A 25,530-nucleotide genomic window follows, 5' to 3' on the forward strand; every position below is an offset into this window, starting at 1 on the left:
AAAAATTTGTTCCCGATGCATACAAACCACTGATACAGTCGCACATCAGCAATCCTTATACGGACCAGAAGAAAGGTCAAAATAACCCAGCTAACCAATAAGCATTAATATAAGCAGTAAATCAATCGCTTTTTAGCATCCCTGGCGTTTTATACTGCAGGTTCCTGTTTATCAGCCTTTTGACTGCATAACTTTTGTAAATTTGCATCCACAATTCTATTTAAATTCTTCTTGTTGGTAACTAACTGCAAATAAGCATTGTCAGCACTATAAGAGGACTAGCAGTAAAGTAGCCGCATATTTTGCCAAAATAGCATTTAAGTAGCATTTAAGGCAACTTAAATGCTTATTGGCTTGCATTTAAATTGCATTGGAAATACTTATTGGTTACCTGGGTATATTGCATAAACAATAAACAATGCAACTAGCGAATTTCGTTTTTTAATTTCACGATGGCTGCCAATATTTATTTTAAAACGTGATGCGTTATCACCGTAAATAACTCTTCACATGCACTCACACGTGCGCTGGATTTTAGGAAAAACTTTTAAACCTTTACAAACAAACCAAAAGCTTAAGGAATACGTGTCCAATTTGTCAAAGTTTAGCGCAATTTGTATTGATTTGTTTGTAATATATCTACGTGATGCAGAGAGTGCGTTTTTATTCGCCAACGCTGCATTTTTGTTCAAAGCAACCACCTAGGAAACCACGTACAGTTTGACAGATAACTGCTTTTTAATTGCACTATCGTGTAAGCGGATGTGCAATTAAAAAACAGTGCGACTAGAGGACGTGCAATTAGCGCACGAGTGGTATATAGGGACTTTTATAATGTTGGCCACGTGGTTAGCCATCATAGAAGACTATTTTGTAGCAATCTAAGACACTCTAAGATTACTTTTTGGGAGTTTCTACGTATGTATGCTCGACTATTCTGCCGATGATTGCGACACAGTAACGTATAGCGAATTCATAAATTAACCTGGCTCAGGTCGTTTAGCACTCAGTTTTAATCGAAGTGCTGTCAAAGCGTTCATAAATTAACCGAGATTGCATCTCGGTTAAACTGACAGCATTCAGTTTGAAGTGCAGGTTAAAACGGTCTAGCAATACGGTTTACGGGTCGATCTGTCAAGCTGCCCGTATCCACCTTTCGCGTGCTTAATGGTGGATAGTGGGCGCAACTTTTGGAAAATATTTCAATGCTTTTGGCAACTTTGCTAACGTACGCTCACAGAGAACAGACATTCATCTTAATTTCGTAGGGTGTGTAAAAACCTAAGCCGCCATATTGAAAATAAGTGGTAATGCTCCCGTTACGTGGCGCTAGTATCACTGATAGAATGGGCTTTGATTGCCTTGATGGCTCATACATTGTAGTCAACTCCGTTGCTGTAGTAACAGTAGCAACCAATTTGTGAGAAAAACAAACACTGTCAGCGTTCTTTGGTGCTGTATGTTTTACTATGAACTGGATAGAAAATAAAATAAATGATAATAAAGAATGGTAATTCTTAAAAGTGAAAGTAAATTCTTCCCGGGAATCTCGAATTTTTATCTGTATTCTTCTAACTATAGGCACTCAAATATTATTTGTTAGTGATAACTATACGATAGCAACCATTATTATAGGTATAATGGTGGGAAACAGAACAATCTTTTCTGTACAATCTTTGGGAAAAATATTCTGATGAATTCCGCTTCAACTGTGTTAGACCAGCCGACCAATTGATTTATTCATTTGTGGGTCGTTTATTTGGTTGTTTAGAGGAGCTATACTTTGTCCTCTATCTCGCATTTCGTATTTCGTTGCACTAGAGCGGTAATTTCAATCGGCGACAGTCGAACCAAACACACTTTTCAAACGTAAGTTGCTTCAACCCTTGGAATTTAGTAATGGGCAACAAAAATGCTCATCCGTTGATCCAAACGGCCGATTATTGGAATGATTAATTTCATGTAATGCAGGAAATTGTGCCACTCGCTGATAATTTTCCAATTCCACCAAAGAGTTGCGAACAAAATAAATAAACACAGTATTGTTGCTACAGTAACTGACATGGGAGTTGCCAGTTATTCCAAATTGAAGAACGTAGCAGTATGTATATTAAATATGGCAACATGGCCGTAGCGCGATAGGTGCACCGTGAGAGAGATGTCGCTAGTGTTTTGTTTAAAATTTTACACACCATTTAGATGAAATTTTCTATGAACATAAATGTCTGTTCTCTGTGGTACGCTTGACAGTTTTGCAAGGGGAAAATGTCAACTTGACGTGAGCAGAGTTGCCAAAAGCATGTTATTTTTTTCCGATAGTTGTACCCACAAGCCGTAAAGCTCTATCCACCTTTTCGCGCGCTTAATGGCGGCTAGTAGGTACAGTTTTCGACAATGTTTATTTGCTTTCAGGAACGCCGCTCACGTATGCTTGAAAGTTCTACAAGAACAATTAAGGCTGGAAATATCAACTCGACGTGAATAAAGTTGCCAAAGGCATGCTAACGTTCTCCGAAAGTTGTACCCATTGGCCGCCATTACGCACGCGAAAAGGTCGATAAATGTATATCTTTATAGGGCTTTAACTAGCCGCCATTAGGCACGCGAAAAGGTCGATCGTTTATAAATTTCGGGTTCGAGTTAGCACGAACCCAGGTTAATTTATGAATTCGCTATTACTTAAATTTAGCTCACAAATGTCGAGTAATTAGTTTTTGGATAATTTAATATGTATTAAATGAATAGTTTATTTTCTCGACATTTTTATTTTAAATGTTACGCGTAACATTATCGCTCAAAGCCCCCTCCCTAAAAAACTTGCATAAAAATAACAATTTGTAACAGAAATTCAAAAAACCCCCACCCCTTGCTGCGTTATGTAATATTTGAACTAGACCCAAAAGCTTTCGACTCGAGCAGTTTCTGTCATTTTTCAAAATATTTGGCATCCCTGCAAAAAATCATCAAAACATTAGCAACATTTTGATTACGAGCAAGAGCGTTCGATGTTAAGTTCGTAATATCCATAGCGTTTCAGTTTAATTTGATATTAAATAGAATTTATCAAGCTATCGTTTGTTCAATGTACAATCAATAACATTTTGCTCGTATTAGAATTATTGAGTACGACGGGTTAAAATCTCTATGGTGAAAAGTGCTAGCGGTAGTCACATAATACGCAGTAACAGCAAATATCTAAAATGGAAAATCTCGCTGATGATCCCAGCTTTATCGATGCGATCGTGCATGAAGTGAAATCTAAAGGTCATTTCGATCAATTTCGAAAGGAATGCCTGGCCGACGTTGACACCAAACCGGCCTATCAAAATCTTCGGCAACGGGTGGAAACGTCGGTTAGTAAATTTTTGTCTCAGCAAAACTGGACCGCCGACATCCGGCATAAGAATCAGCTGCGAGAGAAATTAAGGAAAAACATCATTGAGTATGTATTTAAATTACCGTAATATTTTATTTAGCAAACCTCTAGTGTTTTGTCATTTAAATTCCTATTTGAAGTCCGTTTTTTCTTCAAATACACAGAAAACTATGCTTAAACATAATGAGGTTATTTTCTTTGCAGTTCTGGGTTTCTCGAAACAGGTGTAGAGCGTATTGTTGATCAAGTTGTGAATCCCAAAATATCAACTGTTTTTCATCCGAAAGTAGAAGAAATCGTTTACAATTACTTGGGTATTGAAAAACCTAAACCGACAGTCAATGGTAGTGGATTGGATATACAAACTGATTTTCTTCCTGAAGACCTCGAGGCAGTAAGCCCAGATTCAGATAAAAAATCTTCCAGCACATCATCTGACTTGCAGAATACACTGGAGCATAGCACAATTGAACCTGAGCTGAACGAATCTAAAGAGATTATCGATGATTTCGAGTCTCCTGCTTTTGAACCGTTGCAAATTCGCCCACCAAGTGAAACTAAACAGGAAAGCAGTGACTCAAATACTTCTGTCATTAGTGGTTTGACTTCACAGGAATCGATAGAGGAAGATAAACTTGCAACGTCAGTCAATGATATTCCTAATCCGAAATCAGTGGAAAATGTCAGCAACACAATTACTGGTCCGGATGGGGCATCGGCCATTGACGGAGATGCTACGGTTGGTACGACTAGTCCAGAAGCTGTTGCTAATGATTCACAGCTATCACAAGTCTCCAGCAACAGTCGCCTTTCAATTGTTACTAGTTCGGAAGGAAATTTACATCAACAGCAGTCGGTTCCAAACCCGCGGCTGGATATCACGGAAGAGGCACAAATGCCAAAGTTTAACGAGAACTCCAATGAAGAAGAAGGTGAAATCATGGATAGTGATGAGAGTAAATCAGATATTGGTGATCAGCCCGAGCCACCGAAATCTAATTTCGATCTGCATAAAGAATCCTACGAGTTCAAGGGAACCGAGCGGAGCAGCAGGATGATTGAGAACGAAAACGAAAACGAAGAGCTAGCTGAAAGTGAAACAGTGTTACAGCAAGGAAATGACATCAATTGTGGTAAGTTAATTTGCAAAACTAAATTATTATATGTTTTCGTTGATTAAATCTGAGTAGTTCAAATTTAAATAAATATGTTTTGCTTCATTTCATAGATATTGATGATGGTAAAGATCGGAGTTCGAATCAGTCCGATGAACAACCCAAACAATCTCCATGTGCTTCTAACAAATACGACGACGATTCATCTCAATCGGAACGATCTCTGAGAATATGTGAGGATTCCACGATGGAGCAGAAAGCAATGGATACCAGTAGTCATGTCGACAATTGTGACTCAGCCAAAACTCCGCTGAATGACGAGCACAGTACGGAATCGGCACCGGATGTGGAAAAGATAGATGGTTCACAAGTGGAGGTTGTCACATTGGCCGCCGTTCAGCAACACGCTGACGGGGAAAAAGGGTCTGAGCGACGTCGTGTTTCCCGAAAACATCAACATCGTGATAATCGAAAGCGTGCATCTTCCTCATCCCATCGGCACCGTACATCGTCGTCGCGTGAACGCCGGTCACATAGTTCATCCAAGCACGGCAGTAGCACGAGCGGCAGCGGCAGTCGAAAATCAGATCAGCATGATAGGAAAAGTGAAAATGGTAACAGTCATCCGATTGGTAATCATTCGAAACGAAGTCTTGATAAGAAAAAAGTCAGCGATGATCATTACAGTTCACATGAAAAATCTAAAAAACGACGATCTACCGATCGTGATTCGAATGATGGTGCGGAAAATGCAAAATCTTCCAAACCCGGAGGTGAATCTTATACTTCATCTGGAACTTCAGGAAACAAGGAGTCCGCGAAGAATTCCTCTGGATCACAGAGACAGAGTGGGGGATCACAGGAAGAAAATTCTAAATTAAATGAATCGATGGAATCCAACTTCGAAGGATTTGATGAAGAACAAATGACCAGGGACCGGAAACATGTGCGAAAGGGCGTAGACAAATCTTTGAAAGCAGGAAAAAAGCAACTGGATGTTGCTTCAAAAGCGCCAAGAAAAACTAAGCGCAATGACAAGAGTTCGAAAGATACAACCAACAAACAGGATTTGCCCAATATGGAAGTTTTTTCTTTTTCATTCGAAAAACCTTCCAAACCATCAAAGCAAGATGAACAGACGGCCGAAGAAACATCTACATCCAGTAATTTGACAGTGGGAAACGTTACCATTGCGGATGACGATCCAGTTTTGAGAGCTGATGATGCAGCTTTACCCGCCGTTGAGTCATTGGATCAGCTTGCTGAAGGTGTCATAATTTTGGAACCAACAGAAATTAAAAATGTTACTTCAGAAGAATTATTTGGTGTGACGCATAGTACTGATGACACGTCGCAACTTTCACGTAAACATTTTTCCAAGCCTGACTCCACAAATATGGCTAACTTTGCTGTCCAGCCAGTGGTGGTCGATCAAATTCTATCTCATGGAGATAGTATGGATCTGGAACTCCTGATTGGCGAGAAACAATTCCGCGGAGACGAGTCTACGCTTGATAAAATTCAGCAAGGATTGAATATAATAAAAAATAAAGCAAAGAAACCCAAGATTGCTTCTAACTTTAACGAGGCCCGTAGACTTATGAAAGTTCGCAAGCAAATCGAGAAAAAGACCCGTGAACAAGCAATGGTACTGGTGAAGCAATTGATCAACAATCATGGTGATGCTAGCGATAACGAGCAAGGAGTTGAACTGGAGTCTGCGTCTGAAGGCAGCATAGTTCCGTCGTCACCAGTGAGGCCGCGCACGAATGCAAAGATTGTCGAAGAAGCGAATGAAGAAGAGGATTTGCTTTACTTCCCTGAAGCAAAAGAAGTATTTCCGACAAATATCGGCCTGTTGGAGTATTTGCAACAAAAGATAAGTTCTGTTTCATGTTCCACTAAGGTTTTAACGGAATGTTCAAATGAAGATCTTGGCACTGACAAGACAAAACAAGTAGTAACTTCTAGCTCATTTTGTTTTGAAAAAACAAATGAATCTCTGATATCGGGTGATGCCGGTTTATCAAAGCCGGATGTTTACAACAATTCTATTCTGTGTGAAGCAAATGATGGACCAAATGAAGAACGGAACGCATCTTCAATACTAAACAATCGTAATGCCAACAGTCAATTGGAATCGAAGAGCTTCGTGGGTGAGAATCGGAGGGTCACAAAAAGAGAGCATTCGAATTCACCTTCAGGTCTGGACTACAAAGTATTCGTAGAAGATAAGACTAATGATTCTGCAGACAGTATGATCCTGGAAGGTAAGACAGAAGTTGCTCGTTTTGAAGACAATACTAAAACGTTTCGTTTTTAGGTAATAACGCTACGATACGTCAAAGTGCTCCTAATCCTCGCATCGGGAAAGCTAGACGAATTGGCTTATCCAAGCCAAAAAACCACAACCAGATCGGCAACAGTATCAGCACCGGTAATATTTTCACATCTGGCTTGGTTTTTGAATAGACCCAATCGACCAAACGTAAACAAACCGCCTTATATAAAATAAACTTTACGTTTCGTGGATGGGACCTAGCGTAGCATAGCATAGCATAGCGTGAACAGGAGCGCAAATTTGTAGCTGGTGGCAACAACAATGCTTCAAAAGAACAAGTATCTTGTGGTTGCTGCCAGCAACATGTAATTTGGGGTTGAACAACAGTCAAATGCCTCCAAAGCATTGTTAGATATTATTTTCTACTATAATATAGCATTGTTATTTATATTGTTTCACGACAGAGCTTAACGTCGTAATTTCCGAAGCAACTCCGGCGGCATGCAGTGCGTCCCCCACGGCTAACAACAACAACAATGGTGCTATAAAGGGCCAGCGATATTCCACTGATGACCTGTACAAACCTCGTCCCACGGACGGTCTCCGAAGTCGAACACGCACTCGTGCTGGAGAGGTGCAATAAGTAAAGCTACTGAAATGTGTTAATTCCCGCTGCTGTAATGCGCATTTAAGTTAAAGGTAGTACCTATTGTTTAAACATAATGTAACGATTTTGCATCAGTTATAGTTTTTGTATGGTAATATAAGGGTTTTAAATATTGTGTTGTAAATACATACTTAAATAAAAGTATCTAAGCATTTTTTACTAATTGTCTGTTAAATGGATAATTTTGACGGAACTGTAGAATTTGAGTAATAAATTTAATAAGGGATTTGTAACATTTGGCTATTTTGGATGGTTATGATTTTGATTAGGTACGGTCAGCCAAATACCTGTATTTTTATCCTAGGATTTTCAGTCATTTCCCGCACCCGTTGGCACCCGACAATAAAATGTCGACCACAAGGCCATTACAAATGTTTTGTTTATTCGATGCCGAGCAACTGAAGGAAGGCGGTGATGAGCAAATCCGTAGCTAAAATTTCCCGTAATAGTTTACCGCTCCGAGGAAAGAGCGAACTCCGAAAACATCGGTGTTGCTGATAGATTGAATCTTCGCTGGATCTGGCTGTAGGCCGTGACCATCGAGCAAATGTCCAAGTATTTGATTTATCGTTGATCGAATCTGCATTTCTCAGGCCAGATGGTTAAGCCAAATTCTTGAATCTGCTCTAGTAGCACCGCATGGAGCTTGGTCCAATGTTTCTGCACGTCTTTTCAACCAACAAGTTCTTTGGAGAACAGCCAGCATGGTGTCTATCTGCTGAAATACCTACCTATTGTTTTATGACGGGAGAGTGTTTAATGAAAAAAGAAAATTCTATCGGAGCCGTCTTAACCGTGCTGTCCTGCGGTGGGACCTCGGACGTCGTCGCGTTTTGAATTTTGAGTTTTGAATTTTCTTTCTCGTGTGGAGTTTAAATGTTGTAAGAAAATGGAGCGCTACAAATCACGCTGCCAAGTTGGCCATGATTTGTAGTCATGGTAAGATAGGGAAACAAAGTGAAAATTAATGACTTTCGTGTTCTAATCACCAGACAGCGAAGTCAAACTCAAATAATTCTCAAGATTGGAGAAAGATTGGAGAGTTTTGGAGAAAAACTTCCGGCTTTTGGTGGAAGTAATATTTATCTGAAGTTCAAAGAGAATTCAAAAATTACCGAATAGGATTTCAAAACAAGCGATTTGTCGGCTGATGAATGGTGCCTTGAGGTCAGTATAGATAGCATCAACTTGTCCGCCATTATCAATTTTACTCTAGTTATATAACCACATTGATAGAAAAGAAGGAACGGGACGATTACGACCAGTATGTATTGTAGTGAACGACTAACATTTTTGGGAAAAATCATCTTTTTTTTGTTTCAGATTTTGATTCTGCAGTCTTTTCCGTCTATTTTGATACTAAATTTGTAATGATCCGACCACGGGAAGTGGCCGAAAAACGATCATACACATAAGCATTCCAGTGCTGCGTGGAACAACCTCGGCGGAAAAAACGTCGCTCTTGTAAAACCACGATTTTCAAACTTTATGTATCTTTTTCTCAGAAACCACAACTTACTGGAACAACATTTTTTTTGTTTTGTTGGTAGAAGCTTGGCAAAGACGTTTACGAAGACAACTCGTAAGGGCCTGCATAGTGTCGTCGTCCTGCCAGTAAAAACCAGTTAGTTTCTTTAAAACTGACTAAAGAAGTGACAGTAAAGAAACTGACTAAAGAACTGACAAGTAACTCATTTTCAGTTCATCGAAACCAAGTGCGCATGAATCTCGATGAAACCTTCTGAATCTTTTGCTCGAAAACTTGCGAAGTATCAGTCGATCAACGCGACTGAAAATAATGACTGCAAGCAAACGGCAACAAATATCATCGTAGGGTTATTGATCGTGGTTCGGCCTATGCAAAAACTGATCCTGGTTCGGCCCATTAGCATAATCATCGATAATTCATCAAATATTTACAGATTTAAAGGTAAAATAATTTTATAAGCAGCTTATAATATTTTCCTATGCATTGCCTTCATTTATTTGCCATAAAAGTTAATGTAACTAGCTCAAATAATTAAATTTATAACATATGTAAAAGCGGCTTCTAATGTCGTCATCAAAGCTCTCTTTTTAAACGCCTAGAAAGTGTTTTAGTCTGTGAAGTATTGGTTGAAAACAATTTTAAAATATAGATTCAACTATATTCTTCCATTATTGGATCGTTTTATTCCAAACAAAAAGCGAGATTGCGACCTATTGAGAAAATACGATTTTAATTTTTTGATCTTAGTTCGGCCTACAAATGATCGTGGTTCGGCCTATCAGCTTCACTGAATCGCCGCTAGTGGCGCCGCGCTTCGCCCACGTTTTAACCAATTTCTGGCTGTACGTACCACTTGTGTTAAATCTAAATGTTGTGTTTTATGCCATATTTTATTATTTCATGCATTTCAGAAACAAAATTATTAGCATCCTAAAATTGAGTTTTTCTTAACAATAAATATGAGGGTATTTTTTCCAAAGAAGCGTACAAACTGGATTGTAATGTTTCAGAATTTTATGCAACCTTGTACACGACTTCAGGGCTTGTGCATGAAACAATATTTAAAAAATTCATGGTATCGTGTTTTCCTAGAAAACTCTAATGGAAATTTCCCGATTTTCATGTACACCCCCTATTTTAAAAATTCATAGCTGTTGAGCCAAGTATTGAAAAATAAATATTTTTTCATGCTAATGTAAGCAAATTTACTCATCAATCCAGAAAAATACTATCTGGAAAAAAATGCATGATTGTGGGAACTCTACCGAAAAATCAATAAAAGTATAGTATTACGAACTAGTTGCAAATGAATTCCTTTTAGTTCTACTATAATTTGACTTTCATACGCGTTTTTCGGTTACGACTTGCAACCTTCATCAGCGTGGCAAATTTCTGCAGAAATTATAGTAGAATTAAAAGGAATTCATTTTCAATTAGTTCGCGATATTTCGTGAGTTCTACTAAGACGCTCGTAAATAATTTTTAATAAAAGTATGCTTTACCTTTTGAATTTTTCAAAAGTATCTCGGTTCGCCAATTTCTATTCTTTTAACGATAGGAATTTAGGATTATTTGTTGTCCCTGAATTAGGGCAAAAACCAACGACTATCGTCGGTGTATGACCGGTTATTTGTTAACACAGTTGTGATTTCAAAAGCAGCTATTTTCACTGATCTATTTGAAAACATGCTGAAATTAAATGTAAATTCTGTCTTTCTTCGAAGGCACCTGTTAAAATACAGGAAAATTGCGAGACTAGTGCGTCGATCCTATCGAGTCTTACAGCCTCTTCCAGTCGAAATTATAACATGCGACGCCTGGCTTGTTGAATCAGTGTTGTACCTTGAGGCCAAGTGGGAGGAGAAAGTTAACTTATTTAACACTGCTAGGTAGATAAAGTGAAAAAAGATACTAGATTTACCCAAAAATACATCTGTACTATTTGTAATGCTTCCGAAGAAAGTAAAAAATTATCTGAATTTATATAACCCAAAATAGTTAGAATATTGACCATGTACAAGCTCATTTAACACTGCTAGGTAGATAAATTGAAGTGAGATACTATATTAGGCACCAAAAGTAAGCTTATACCATTTATTATTGGTTAATATATAAAAACATTCGTTTCAGAAACTTTTTATTGGAATAGGCCGAACCAAGATCATCGATGGGCCGAACCACGATCAACATAGGCCGAACCAGGATCATAATTTGACTGTCATTAAAAATCAAATTATAATTCAACTGGCCCTCTAAAGTTTCTTCTAAATTAAGAAATAGAATCGTCTTTAGTTATTCTTCCTAAACATTCTAATTTTTTTTCGAAAAACATTGTGATTTTGTAGATATACGTGCATTAGTCCATGTGTGCTATGTGAAACAGTGAGAATAGGCCGAACCACGATCAATCACCCTATCATCACGAAATCAATCCGTGCTGCCTAACGAAAACACCAGGCGATCAAATTTGTATCGTACAGTTCATAAAATCGCCTAAATGTTGAACTCGAAAAAATATTGTTCGAACTTTTCCTAGCAACTTTGAACAGAGTCACGCACAACAATCATCGTTGAGCAAATCAGGTTTAATGATGACAGGAGGCCGTGAGTGACTGAGCTCCAGTGTCTTTTCTTTAGTCAGTTTCTTTAGTCCACGGGAATGACACTTCCAATACCAACCTGTACAAAAAAAACGTAGCCAACATAGAGCGGGCCCAAGCTGACAGCTTCATAGATGGGCTCAAGCTGACAACCGAGTCGGATGTGTAAATTGTTAAATTTTGTTAGTTTTAGTTTGATTTGAGCCAAAGTTTTAGCATCACATAGCCAATATCAGGCAGGCAGTTGATGCGAAACACATGAAACTGTGAAAATGGTTAGTTAAATTCGTTTTGTGAAATCGCTTTGCGTTTGCCGCCTTTTTCATGTGAGCAACGAAAATGTGACGTCATATCAGCCCCCTGCTTTAGTCAGATTCTTTATTAAATCCTCATTTATGTGATTTGTTTGATAAATTGGGTTTTTCATTTTTGTTGTACACATTTGTTCACTACAATCTTTTATCGACTGGTAATTCACTCAATTTGTTCATTAACACAAACTTATTAAGCGGAATAGATTAAAATTTGCGGTTAAAATGGTCTATGATAGATCCCATTTTAAATAATTGTTTTGCTTATCAAGATTTTGTCGTTAAGCAGCAAAATTCGCCGGGTTTCATTGAATCTGTTTGTTGGTAATAGGGTTATGGTTTTCAAATACCATAAAATGCAAAAATGTTTTGTGATATAGCTATAAAGCGCTATATTGCAGCTCGTCAAAAAGGCGCACTGAAAATTAGGTGATAAGTCCTATAGATTTCCCTTTCGTTTTAATGCCACTGCATGTTTGTGTATTTTTCAAGACATATAAAAGAAGCTAACAAGGCCTATAATAATAATTTTTAGCTTAAACTCGAAAAAATCAATAAATACAACGGAACCAACACGTTGTCAAATTACCAAAAAAAAGTTGCCGTTAATGCCCCGCCAATTGGCGGGGTCAGTCCTTGATAAAAATCGACCAGTTCCTAAAATTTTTTACCATGAAGTACAACTTAACAGCTACTCACCAGTAATTTTTTTGTTCATTTATTCCAAGAAATATGCAATTTACAAAAATTTGAATTTCACTCTGCAGAGCAAAATAATTTTTTTGTCAGTTTTCTGGCATTTTTCAAGTTTCGCACGAAATATCTGTTTCAAATTAACGTAATAAAACAAACAAACCACTCGAATAGTTAGATTCGACTATAATGAGAAGGTATCAGTGGATACCAACATAAAACGAATAAGCATAGCAGATTTATAACGATTTTCCTGAAGCCCGCCAATTGGCAGGGTTGGGAATTAGAAGGTTAATAGCGCTAGCTGAGACTTCATTGCCAACTCGCTTCGGAACGTCCAAGTGCCGGTGTCGCGGTACAGAATTCTGGAAAATTATTTCCAGAATCGTGTGTTATGCTACAACACGGAGGAGGGTCAGAAGTGCGTTCCAATCACCGCGGGGGTTCCGCAAGGTTCCATACAGGGCCCGGTGTTGTGGAACGTCATGTATGACGAGGTGTTGTAGTTAAAGTTACCGGAAGGGGTAGTGATTGTCGGCTTTACGGACGATATCACCTTAGAAGTCTACGGTGAATCTATCAGAGAAGTTGAGTTGACGGCTGCCCACTCTATAAGCATTGTCGAAGACTGGATGCGCTCTAGGAAACTGGAGCTAGCGCATCACAAAACGGAGGTTATCGTGGTGAACAACCGCAAATCGGTGCAGCAAGCAAATATCAGCGTCGGGGATTGCACTATTTCGTCAACGCGTTCCTTAAAACTCCTGGGAGTCATGGTCGACGACACGTTCAAGTTCGGGAGCCACGTCGACTATGCCTGCAAGAAGGCTTCCACAGCTATTTCGACATTGTCTCGTATGATGTCTAATAGCTGTGATATATGGCAGCAAGCGAAAGCTATTAGCCAACGTGGTCCATACTCAGGTATGGCGGGCCGGTGTGGTCATCAGCGTTAGGAACCAAAAGCTATCTAGGTAAGCTGGAAAGTACCTATCGTCTCATGTGCCTAAGAGTGGCGAGTGCATATCCCACAGTTTCATATGACCATCCATATGACCATATGATCCAGGTGGACACACCGACTTATTCCGGAAGTATCCGGGTGGGTCGACAGGTGCCACGGCGAAGTCAACTTCCACCTGACACAGATTCTGTCAGGGAATGGTTGTTTTAGACAGTATCTGCACAAGTTCGGGCATACGGAGTTTCCCGTGTGTCCCGAATGCGTGGTTGTAGAAGAAACTGCATGTTTTCTTTATATGCCCTCGTTTCGTGGATACGAGAAGCAACATGCAGGCAGTGAGCGGACAGGACACTACTCCGGACAACTTAGTCCAAAGGATGTGTTCTAGCTCGGACGTCTGGGGAGCGGTCAATGCGGCGGCTACCCAGATTGTACTTGAGCTGCAAAACCGCTGGAGAGCCGATCAACGGCGAATAAGCAGCCTAACTACCATAGTCCAGTAGTTATCTAAGAGAGTGCGTTAAGCACAATAGCCCCTCCCTGAAGTAATACCGATAAGGTGGTGCCAGGGGGGATTGAGGCTGGAGACTAGAGTAGGGTTTTAGTGGGTGTGGGTCCTCACGCCCCATTAGGGGGGTCGGGACACCAAACCCTGAGTGTCTGATAGTACCGTATCTTCTAAGGTGCTGAGCAGATTTCTCTACTCGTTAAAAAAACACTACAAAAAATGTTTTGTAGAAGAAAGCATCATTCTAGGTGGTAAGGATTCCGTGATATAAACGTCACAAATCTGAAATAATTCGATTTTCCCGATTTATTTTTACTAAAACTCCTCCCTGTCAAAAGTCCCCCGGCAAGTCTCCATTCATAATTTTATCATTTTGTCCATTAAATTATCTTTCTAAAACATCTAAAAGTTCGGAAATTCGATTATTTTTTGCTGAGATATAGCAGTTTGGATTTTGGAGTCAAATTAACCCCAATGTACAGACAACGTAAGTTTTTCAAAAAAATTGTCATAAAACGTAAGTAAAACGAAATTTTCTGATCAAATAACTTCTATATTAAAAGATCTCCGGTAGACACACCTAGTCGCGAAAGAAGTAGATTAATTCATTGAAAATAAAACAAAGTTATACCTACTCAAAAGTGGCACAGACAAAGGGTTAACAGTCAAGTTAACTTCGAGGTAAGATGCTGGTCTAACAAGCTAGTCGTATGTTCGAATATCGGTTGAGCGGTGCTTCTAGAGTTAGTACGATCGTTGCACTAGCCCCGCAATTGTCCTGTACTCGAACAGCCAGCTGAGAAGTCTGCCGATAAAGAAGGGTAATGTCTAATGACGGTTTGAGCCCAAGGCATTTTAGTGCTGTTAAAAATGTGATGCGCAAAAGTGTTGCAAGTTACCTCGTCGTTGCAAGTTGAATGAAATGCCTTGGTTAAAGATGTTGAAACGGAACTTTCGAATATGATAGTAAAGTGAAAAAAAACTTTTGTCAAACAGTCCCAATGTATATACCATCTTGTATAAATACATCATTTTAATCTACAGTGGTATGACGCATCATTAGATAGTGTCAAACATGCCGCGCTTCATTAGATAGTGCCAAACATGTCAATAAATTATTTCGTTCGCAATACTACACAATTGTTATTTTCCCCTTGCGATATGCTTTTACCAAGCGGATTTACAAATAACAGACTTTAAGCACATGCCTTATAAAAAATCTTCGTTCTGAGGATACCGTGATAGTATTTGGTTAAATGGATTTCAGAATAGAGAGATAGTTATTTGATAAATAACAAATAATGGTAATGTTGTACGTACTTTTGAAGCATAAAGATTAAAATATGAAATAGATACATAAAAGTATTTTAATCGTTTTTTACGATCGTAGAACCAAAGAAGAACGAAACTTTGAAATACAATTAGGTATAGAAACATGGACTCACGGCTTTTTTTGTCTGGTCGACACTATAAAACACAACGCTACGTAGTGTAGCGTTTCTTAGTGTTGGCCGACTAATACACTTAGATCCTTGGAAGTTCATGCTGCAATCACCGTCGGACGCAAATTGAAGTCAGCTTCGATATTGTCCATCAATTTCGAAGACATGTGCTTTTTCGTTAACAATGACTATATTTACGAAGAAAAACTAGATTTTTAAAGCTTAAAATAAGATTCTCTGGTCGATCAAAATTTATGCCGAAGCTTGGTATGTAAATTCTACCTATGAAACTCTAATGGTCACTCAAAATACACCAAACACATAGCTGTACAGTAGCTCCTGTAGATATGTGGATCTGAATAATATCGAACCTCGATTGAACAACCAATCGAGGTAACTTACAAATTTACCATGGTATTAAGTATGTACACAATGCTGTTTTGAATTCAACCTCAAATGCTATTCATTCAATCGGGATGCTCGTTTAAAACTATTTTTTAATCTTAAGTCCTATCAAACACAACAGTAGTAAGCTGATTATCCAGATTCCTACTGCTCCATAGCCCATGTAGACCTTGGAATTGGTTATGCTCCATCCTTTGGCCAGGACATTCCGTACCGCCATAGAAGGAACCGTGAAAGGAAAGCAGTACGCGAAATATTGCAGATACTTGGGCATTCCCTCGAGTGGCCAGAGAATACCTGAGGGAATAAGAGAAAAAAGTGATGCTTACAAACCATGCACTATGCCTACAGCGTTGATTGACCTCGATACTTACCGCACATTATGATCATCGGATAAAAGCTCCCCGTTGCCATGAAGTTGGCTGTTGAATGAGCGTCGCAGAATATCGATATTAGGAGCCCTGCGAAATAGTTTGCAATAACAAGAAAAGTTCGGAGAAAATTCCATTTAATATTACATACTGATGAAAACTTATAATTATGCTAAAATCGTATTTTTTCTTAATCATGATTCGAACGTTCTAAATTTAAATCTTTAATAGTAAAAGACTATTAAATTCCCTTGACGATTCCGAAAAAAAGGAACCTGAAAAAGGTTTTCTATAAAAATATTAAAGGTGATGAAAAGTTTCAGATAATAGTCAGAATAATCTGTAAGAATCCGGAAAACCTTTCAAACCTTTTAAATTGAAGCATAAATTCATAAACTTAAAAATTCAGATTTGGATGCGACCTAAATAGATAGAAAAACGATCGGTAGAGTTACTGATATGTATGGTATCCAGTGTGATGCATTCGACTAAAAATTGAAAATCCTGCTATAATTGGACTGCAGGCTCACAACATAGGGTATGTTGCTGCTTCGTCGTAATTGCCTATTCCCGTCCTATCCTACACAAATAATTAGAAATATCAGTATTGTTATGACACACAATGCAAAACTAGTTATTCCCTAAGGCTTTAGTTTGTTGTCTATCATTCGCGATCAATCATAGTGAGCTGAGATCTATTTAAATGCTTTTTATCATTAAAGAAGTCCTTCCAGCCAAATTTCTTACGTTTTTTCGTGCGACGAAGAAGAAAATGTCGACTAGTCGTTTTAATTTCCGTAATTCTTAAATGAAAATAACTCACGCAAGGCATTGTCGTTATTCTACAGCCAGGAAAATTTGCCTGACCTGCAGAAATTTTGCAGAATAACATTTGTCATGCCGTCCTACTCAAATACATGCGCGTTAGCTTCGTAAACAATGTTATGACTTTTAGTTCGGAAAAATTTTGATGGACGGATTTTAAAACGGTACGACGAATTTAAGAAATAAAGTCAGTTGATTTTCAGTGATTTCAAAGTTCACGGATCGAAAGGTAAGTGTGTTTTAGCCAAATCAGCACAGGAACTATTGGAGTATTCATTAAATCCATCCAACAAATGATGAAAATTAGAATGGCTTTACTTACTACGACGGGAATTAGAAATAAATCCTACTTGAATCAACGGTGCTACTAAATTACAGTAATCTTTCAATAGTGCAGCATAAATGTTTAGTCGTTCAAAGGTAAACTGCACACGAATTTCCCTTACCGTACAGCATTCCAGCGAAACCCAGTAGCATCAAGAGACCGACCACCGTTACGTTGCTCCCCTGGTTCTGTACGTCGAACACGAATGTCGCAAGTAGAATGATTTCGACACATTGCAGCAGCATAATCGATGTTTGCGTAATTATATGCGCTAACAGCAGCTCAAGAGCCGTGATACCTGTCGCGTTTTGCGGGCATGTGCAAGAAAAAATTAATAATTTAACAAAACACAAGAAAAGTTTACGTAAATATTTTAGGGTTCTGGACGATTGGAGCATACCTGCGACCAGCGTTCTATCCCACACACCCTCGAGCCGGTCGGTGATGAATATCGTTGCTGTAATCAGCGTGGCGAGGAAAAAGATCATTCTGTAGAAGCAGATTATTTCAATTTCATTAGTGTTAATTTCGTAAAGTTGGTGATAATTGCGGCTAGCTTACGTCATGACTACGCCTGGTGCCATAAAGGCTGTGAATTCGTCGTTGAAAGTGCCGTACACGGGATCTTCGAAGTTCATCGGTATGTTCGCCAGCTGCTTCGGTAGGTTGCACTCCGTCATCAGATTTTCGGCGAACTGCTTGTAAGTCTCCAGCAATTTTTTCTCCAGATAAAACGTGACCTGCTGATCGGACTTGTCCAGGTATACTTTTATCTCCGAGCTGTGGAATGAGCCTGGCTCTGCTTCGCGGACATTATCCCGGACGTCCTGTAACGACTCGGTGAAGTTGTCCTTGAAGTAAATGAATCCCCATACCGTTCCTTTTTTGGCCGCTCGATAGGCACTTTCGAAGTCGTCGAAGTATTCCTGCCAAATGGTTGTTGAAATTTTAAATAACACCAGAAAATAAGTTATTGCAATGAAAGAGTTATAATGAAGGATTGCAACTCATCGAATATCACTCCCATCTCGAATGTCATGTAAAAGCACCATGAAACTAGATGATTAATGATCGAATATCAGTGAACCGTTTCACGTTATTAATTATGATGCGAGTAAATAATGCTGTCACGCGAGTTAGTCTATTTGCGTAATCGAGGCCACGAGGGATTCATTCATGGTTTTGAAACCCACAGTGGGGCACAGTAGGTAAAGTTAATTTATTCGATGAACAAAAATCCCAACTGGTTTCATTTTCGCACCTGTATCGCGACGGTTCGGTTGAGCGTTTCCAGAAATCGGCACGACACTTTGTAAAGGTCGCAATCGTAGTCATCGTGGAAGGAAGTGGTAATTAGCGACTGGTTGAAGCACTCCTGGATGTTGCTGACCTCGTCGTTTACGATGCCTAGTCTTAGCTCTTTCGGATCGCCACCTATAGCTACGTAAAAACTTACCAACTGAAATATGGGGAAAAGGAACAGAAATACCATTCCACTGCAAAAATATTGGCAAAAATGAGATAAGTGCGAGATATATTACAACAATTTTTTCAGAAGGGATTAAAGAGCGAGCAGCGCTAATCCGAGAGTTGTGTGCGAAATAATTTCGGAAAATGTGAAAGCGTTATCATGAATTATATTGTCGTCGTTTCCGTCCTGCAATGAAGTTTGAATAATGTTAAATGGTGTCGACGGTTGTCTACGTCAGATGTATTCGATAGACGATTTTTCTTCCACCATAGATCGTTGCACGAGACAAGATAATCCTACACCTTTTTGACAGACTTGGAGGGTTTGTTTACAAAGTGTTTTTTTGTTCAATATAAGATCTGAATATAAGATTTCTATTTTCGGGTCTCAGATAATGATAAACAGTTGTAGTTTTTCTAAAACAATCGATCAATTATCCGTTGTCATTATCACCGCGAACTATTACGAACATTCGAATCGCAACCAAACCAAGTCCATGTAAACAAACCACCCAAGTTGCCATTTTACAGCTAATTGCACTTCATCATGTATCGATCTATTAGTCAGCTGGAGCTGCTGATGTGTACTTTTAATGAGAAAAAAAACTAACTAAATAAATAAACAAACTTCGAATATGATTATTTCAGGAGAAAGCAAATTTTTAATTTGTTAAAAAATAAAACAATAATAAAAAAATACAAAAGTTGGCAGCTTAGTCGATTCTTCTTAAATATTTGATAACAGATCTTTTGGAACCAGCATAGTAGGGTATGTTGCTGCTTCGTCGTAATTGCCTATTCCCGCCCTATCCAACACAAATTATTAAAAATATCAGCATTTTTATTACACACAATACAAAACTAGTTATTCCCTAATATTTTAGTTTGTTGTCTATCATACGCGATCAATCAAAGTGAGCTGAGATCTATTTAAATGCTTTTTATCATTAAAGAACTCCTACCAGTTAAATTTATTACGTTTTTTCGTGCGACGAAGAAGAAAATGTCGACTAATCGTTTTAAGGGGGCATAGTACTTTTTACACCATATTTTTTGCCTTATTTCAAATATTTTTTTCTCAATAACGCGAAAAGCGAATCGATTCGGGTTTATTGCTTGCTAAACATTGCACTTTATACTAATATTTGCAGTTTTGTTTGCATATGTGAACCTCTTCCCCTCTCCCCTACGGCTCCTTGAACATGATCATTCGAAAAAAACATGATTTGCGGTACCATGGATTGGCGCTGGGAGGCTTATCCGAATTGAAAAATTCCAAAACGACATGAAAGAATATTAAATTATCTCGTGTTTGACCCATCCTTTTTTTAAAATTCGAACACATAACAAAATGGCGGACATTCAAACATAAAAGTAAGGTTTTTAGCCGAAAAAATTGACTTTAAACATTTCTAAAAAATACAAAAATTGTAATATCGAAAAAAGGATGGGTCAAACACTAGATAATTTTATTAGCTTTGAAACAAAAAAAGAATCATGAGAATTGCTTCAGCCGTTCTTGAGATATTTATGGTACCGACTTTCAAAACCTGGTTTCGAGAAAAACGGCGTTGAAGTTTTTATTCGCTGTGTAATCGCTCCAGACATGCGCGGTACAAATAGCTGTAACTTTGTCAATTTTTGGAATTCATCGAAATGACTTGAAACACATATGGTCAAAATGTTAATCTTTCGAAATAATCAATAAAAAAAATTTCGATTTTTTTAAATTGAAAAAGTACTATGCCCCCTTAATTTCCGTCATTCATATAATGAAAATAACTCTCGCGAGGCATTTTCGTATTTTACAGCCTGGAAAACTTGCCTGACCTGCAGAAATTTTGTAGAATAATTAATTTTTAGTTCGGACGATGAAAAATTTTGATGGACGAATTTTAAAACGGTACGACGAATTTAAGAAATAAAGTCAGTTGCGTAATTTCAAAATGTGCTTTAATAATCGCTTTTCAGTGATTTCAAAGTTCACAGATCGGAAGGTAAGTGTGTTTTAGTCAAATCAGCACAAGAACTTTTGGAGTATTCATTAAAGCCCTCCAACAAATGATGAAAATTAGTATGGCTTTACATACTAGGATGGGAATTAGAAATGAACCCTACCAATCTTTTTTGACAACTCAGCAAGTCGATTGTGTTTTCGCATCTCAGCTTTTGATTAAAGAATTTTTGATTTTCGTTAGAAAATATTGTGACTAAAATCTTTTCCAGTTAAGTTTTGGCCACTTCTTTCTAGTTGCAGTGCCCCTAGTTATCGTGCCATGAAGCTAATGACAGTGTTTTAATCTGGAAGGATTGCTTACTTTGTGTGGCAAAAATTTCATCAGGATCGAGCCACGCGTTGAAAAGTTATCGATGATGAAACGCGAAAGACATGAAAACTTTCTGCACACTCACGTTGAAAACTCAACGTGTTCAGGATGAATCATCGGCAGGCTGTCAAATTTCCAAAATCGACTGTTAATATCGTGTGCAATTTGACGAATCTCTATGCGAGAAGGGTTTGATCAGTTGATGTTTTGGCAAGGCGCCTGTAGTTGTGGAAGGAAAATAAAGGTTTTCAACACTGGAGCAACTATGGACAACTTTACAAGGAGAAGTGCCTTCAGAAGATAATTTTGCATTCACACAAAGGTCCCGTGAAGTTATGGCCCGATTAAGCGAGCTACCAGTACAGACGGGATGTTGTAGAATGGTATAAGCAGAATAATATTAATTATATTGAAAAAAGGATGATTTCACCGCATTGTCCAGATTTTCGTGCCATCGAAACATATTGGGCAATTGTTAAGCGTAAATTGAAGAAGTGTGACAAAACAATCAAAATACCATCTGGTATGGAAAAGCCCAAGTAACATTTTTGTTGTTGTATAGGTAGCTTATCAAGTGCTTGTTCCACGGGAATTAGCAGTACAATCCCAACAAACATTTTTGTTGGATAGTAACTTATTCAACTGTTATATAGCTAATTACCGAGTAACAAGCGCTTGATAAGCTGTTATACAACAAAAATGTTCTTTGGGATAGCTGAATAAGCTATTGTTAGATAAAAGTGCTTGTTGGGAGTGGTAGCGAAAGATGACAGTACAGTAGCAATGACTTAAAATATATTTCTTCAAATTTTGTACTTTATTTCCTCATGGAAAAATTGGAAATTGTGTGCGGCCAAATTCTAAATGGCACAGACTTTAATCCATAAACTTGCTTGCCAACGTTTTCTTGTTTACATTCAGAACTGAGACTGGGTTGCTGCGTAAACTATTTTTCCGGAAAACTTTAATGAGAAGTCTAACATCGGAAATTTCATAAATATACAAACAACATTTAAGGCGCGAGCATCACATTTCCTTGAAATAGTTGAAAACTGGCACCTGCTGCCAATCTTAACCCTCTAACGGGTAAGGCCGTCTGTAGACGGCCTTCGCTTTTGGAGCTCCAGAGCCGCATACGAAATTTGTTTTAAATTAACAATATGCAAAATGTGTTCAGAACAGATTTCTTGATATTTTGATATTAATATCAAAACATTCTGACTATGCATTCAAAAGTTATCATTTTTCAAAAACAAAAATTCCAAAAAAATTCGAAAATAATTAATGCGTGAATATTTCGTTTTTTACTTTTGATGGAAAAGCACATCTAGATCAAAATGATTGACCTTAAAATTTTTCTATGAGTAAATTTCACGCTTTATAAAAATTTTGTAATGTATTTGAATTGAAAAAATATCTGGGTAGAGCGTTAGACATGAAAAACGAAAAAGAGAAATTGGACTTTTTCTAACCTGGCGCTCCTCCAGATAATTATTTTTGCATGAAAATCAGAACTTAAGGTTCTTTTGAGCGTACTTTCATGATAAAACAGTCATTAGCTTGATCGCATCGTTTTTACGATGTTGCCCGTTAGAGGGTTAAACTATTTACACTAAATCGTGTCGCGTTACTGAAGGAGATACGAACGAAGCTAAAGAAGATGGGGTAATGAGCGTCAATGAAAAAATGGTTTTCATATTGCTGATGAGTGCTGACTATCCTAAATGCCGTCTACAAAGTCTACAAGATTTGTGGGAAGTTACCAGGCCGGCTTCATGGAGGGTCGGTCTACAGCGGACCAAATCTTCACCCTGTGGCAGATCCTCCAGAAGTGCCGCGAATTCCGAGTCCCCATCGATTTCAAAGCCGCATATGACAGCGTGAACCGTCAAGAGCTATGGAAAATTTTGAATGAAAACGGCTTTCCGGATAAGCTTACTAGACTTATCATGGCTACGATGGATGGGATCCATTGCTGTGTGAGAATCTCGGGTGGATTGTCGGACCCATTCGAATCTCGCAGGGGACTTCGACAAGGAGATGGTCTTTCTTGCCATTCAACATTGCGATTGAAGGTTTTATAAGACGAGGGGCACGATATTCAATAAATCCAATCAATTTAATTGCTTTGCTGACGACGTGGATGCTGTCGGCAGAACATTCTGGAAGGTGGCGGTGGAAGATCAATACACCAGACTAAAACACGAAGCAGAGAAGATTGGATTGAAGATAAGGCGGGACCGAGCGCGACAGGGCCCGCTTGGGCAGTACCGTGGTAATCGACGGGGATGAGTTCGAGGTAGGCGACGAGTTCGGATACCTTGGCTCACTGGCAACAGAGGACAACAATACCAGCCGTGAGATTAAAAGGCGTATTATCAGCGGAAGTCGGGTCTACTACGGACTCCACACGGACAACACTTGCGGTCGAACAGTCTGAGCCCCCGTACAAAGTGCACACTGTACAGAACGCTAATTAGACCGGTTGTCCTCTACGGGCACGAAACGTGGACACTGCTAGAAGAGGACCTACGAGCACTCGGAGTTTTCGAACGGCGGGTGCTAGGAACCATCTTTGGCGCAGTGTAAGAGAACGGTGTATGGAGGCGAAGAATGAACCATGAGGTTGCGCATCTCTACGGCGATCCAAGTATTCAGAAAGTGGTTAAAGCTGGACAGATACGTTGGACAGAACATGTTGCTAGAATGCCGGACAACTATCCTGCAAAAATGGTTTTCGCTTCGAATCAGGTGGGAACAAGACGAAGAGGGGCACAGCGAGCAAAGTGGCAAGATCAGGTGGAGCGAGATATGGCGAGCACTGGGTGCCCGCGGAACTGGAGACTTGCTGCCATGAACCGAAATAGATGGAGAACCCAGCTGAATGCGGAAACTGACGTGGCATCAGGTTGTTCTGTATTAGGACCCGTCCAGAGTAAAAGTGACTACGACGCGTCGTGACTTCACTCACATGTCGCTACATGCACAGTCCTCCATCGGGCGAAAAAGGGCTGCGCGTATAACTACAGCAAGAAAAGTCGCATCGCGTCCCAGGCCGCTTACACTTATCAAGCGCTAGTTCCTTTGGTTTTAGCTATACAATAGTTGAACAAGCTACTCTTAAACAAAAAAGTTTATTGGGTCACAACGCTCCGTATTATATTGGAGCAGATCAATGAGTTCCGGGACTCTCTTTTTTGAAACGCTCTGAAAATGCTCACCCAACTCCAATCCAATATTGACGGTTAGCTTAGCGCGATTGTCCCCGTCAACATGGGTTTACCCGGCGCACAGTGAACCTCAACCTCAAAATAGCCCGTAAGCCGACCCGAGAGTAGCCACGTTACAGGAGATGCCAAGCTCCCAGTCTGCATAGCAAAGTTCAAGTTTGTGGTAGAGAACACTGCTAATACATTCAAAGTAGTGAGACAACCGGTTAATCAGGTAGAGTATATCTTTCAATATCTTGGTAGGCAGATGATGCCGAATGGTTGTATCACGACTAATACTAGCCACATGAATTTGGTAGGCTTGGGGTACCTTTGCAGGTTTGCGAAATATCTGACGATCAAATCAGATTTCTCTACAGACCAAAAGCCGAACTTTTAACTCAAACGTTAAATTAGTATTGATGTACGCCTGCGAAACATTGTGCGCCTCATAGGATCCAACACAAAAATGCATGTATTTATTAGTCGATGCCTGCGATGTATCAACCTGGCAACCTGAAATCCAATGAGGAACTCCATCGTTGATATCATGGCCGATAGCAACAGAAACGTAGGAACGTATATGGAAGTAGATCGGAGACACTTTCAGAAGAGGAGCGAACGAGATTGGCAGGGATACACTTGATTTGAAACCGCCAGCACTACGAAGAAGAGGCAGACCCAGAGGTTCATGGCGACGCAGCTTAGTCAATGACATTCAGGCTGTTGGCGAGAACTTCTTCGGGCGATACGCGGATGGCAGTGGAGATCTCTGAACTAGCGAGTGTGGATTAACAAGTAAACCTTGGATGTCTATTTATCAAGATTTCCTGTTTCTTTCTTAGTATTTGTATATATTCGAGCCGTTTGCTACAGCCTCTGGTATGAAGAAGGCGACTGAGTAGAAATTCGCAGTGACTCAGGAGGTTCGGTGGCCAAGAATCTACCTGCCATCTACCGATAAGAACGGCCTGAGGCTGATAAACTTAGCCGTGGCACTTATTTTCTCCATTTCCAATACTCGGAAACACTCCTGAGCCGTTAAACTTCCAGAATTTCTCGACGTGAGGTCTTTTCTGGAACCCAACGTCTACTCTACATCTCGTATTTCGTTAGATAATCAAGCGATTATTGAATATATTGAAATATCGA

General features: G+C 39.1%; 2 protein-coding genes across 2 annotated transcripts in view; one reads left to right on the forward strand and one right to left on the reverse strand.

The window, feature by feature from the left end:
* The first annotated feature begins 3,036 nt into the window (after positions 1-3,036).
* On the forward strand, positions 3,037-7,536 carry LOC128734237 (biorientation of chromosomes in cell division protein 1-like 1). The gene is made up of 5 exons (XM_053828312.1): positions 3,037-3,442; positions 3,581-4,509; positions 4,605-6,761; positions 6,815-6,928; positions 7,237-7,536. Exons 1-5 carry the CDS (start codon positions 3,201-3,203, stop codon positions 7,413-7,415), a joined length of 3,621 nt encoding a protein of 1,206 aa, XP_053684287.1. The 5' UTR covers positions 3,037-3,200; the 3' UTR covers positions 7,416-7,536.
* An 8,400-nt stretch (positions 7,537-15,936) lies between these two features.
* Positions 15,937-25,530, reverse strand: part of LOC128742760 (ABC transporter G family member 20) — a 37,472-nt gene continuing 27,878 nt past the window's right edge. Inside the window, exons 6-11 of the mRNA XM_053839214.1 lie at positions 18,634-18,868; positions 17,934-18,298; positions 17,773-17,861; positions 17,494-17,670; positions 16,226-16,312; positions 15,937-16,148 (exon numbers count right to left, since the gene is read on the reverse strand). Of these exons, the coding sequence (XP_053695189.1) occupies positions 15,937-16,148; positions 16,226-16,312; positions 17,494-17,670; positions 17,773-17,861; positions 17,934-18,298; positions 18,634-18,868 (1,165 nt within the window). The remainder of the gene's footprint in view (positions 16,149-16,225; positions 16,313-17,493; positions 17,671-17,772; positions 17,862-17,933; positions 18,299-18,633; positions 18,869-25,530) is intronic.

This window comes from Sabethes cyaneus, chromosome 1, assembly GCF_943734655.1.
Source record: "Sabethes cyaneus chromosome 1, idSabCyanKW18_F2, whole genome shotgun sequence".
NCBI lineage: Eukaryota > Metazoa > Arthropoda > Insecta > Diptera > Culicidae > Sabethes > Sabethes cyaneus.

What these genes read in the sequence shown, in the direction of transcription:
- LOC128734237 (XM_053828312.1), top strand. Translation starts at nt 3,201, where the DNA reads ATGGAAAATCTCGCTGATGATCCCAGCTTTATCGATGCGATCGTGCAT. An exon ending in AGACAGTATGATCCTGGAAG is followed by an intron (nt 6,762 to 6,814) that starts GTAAGACAGAAG and finishes TTTCGTTTTTAG; the next exon opens with GTAATAACGCTACGATACGT. An exon ending in CGGCAACAGTATCAGCACCG is followed by an intron (nt 6,929 to 7,236) that starts GTAATATTTTCA and finishes GTTTCACGACAG; the next exon opens with AGCTTAACGTCGTAATTTCC.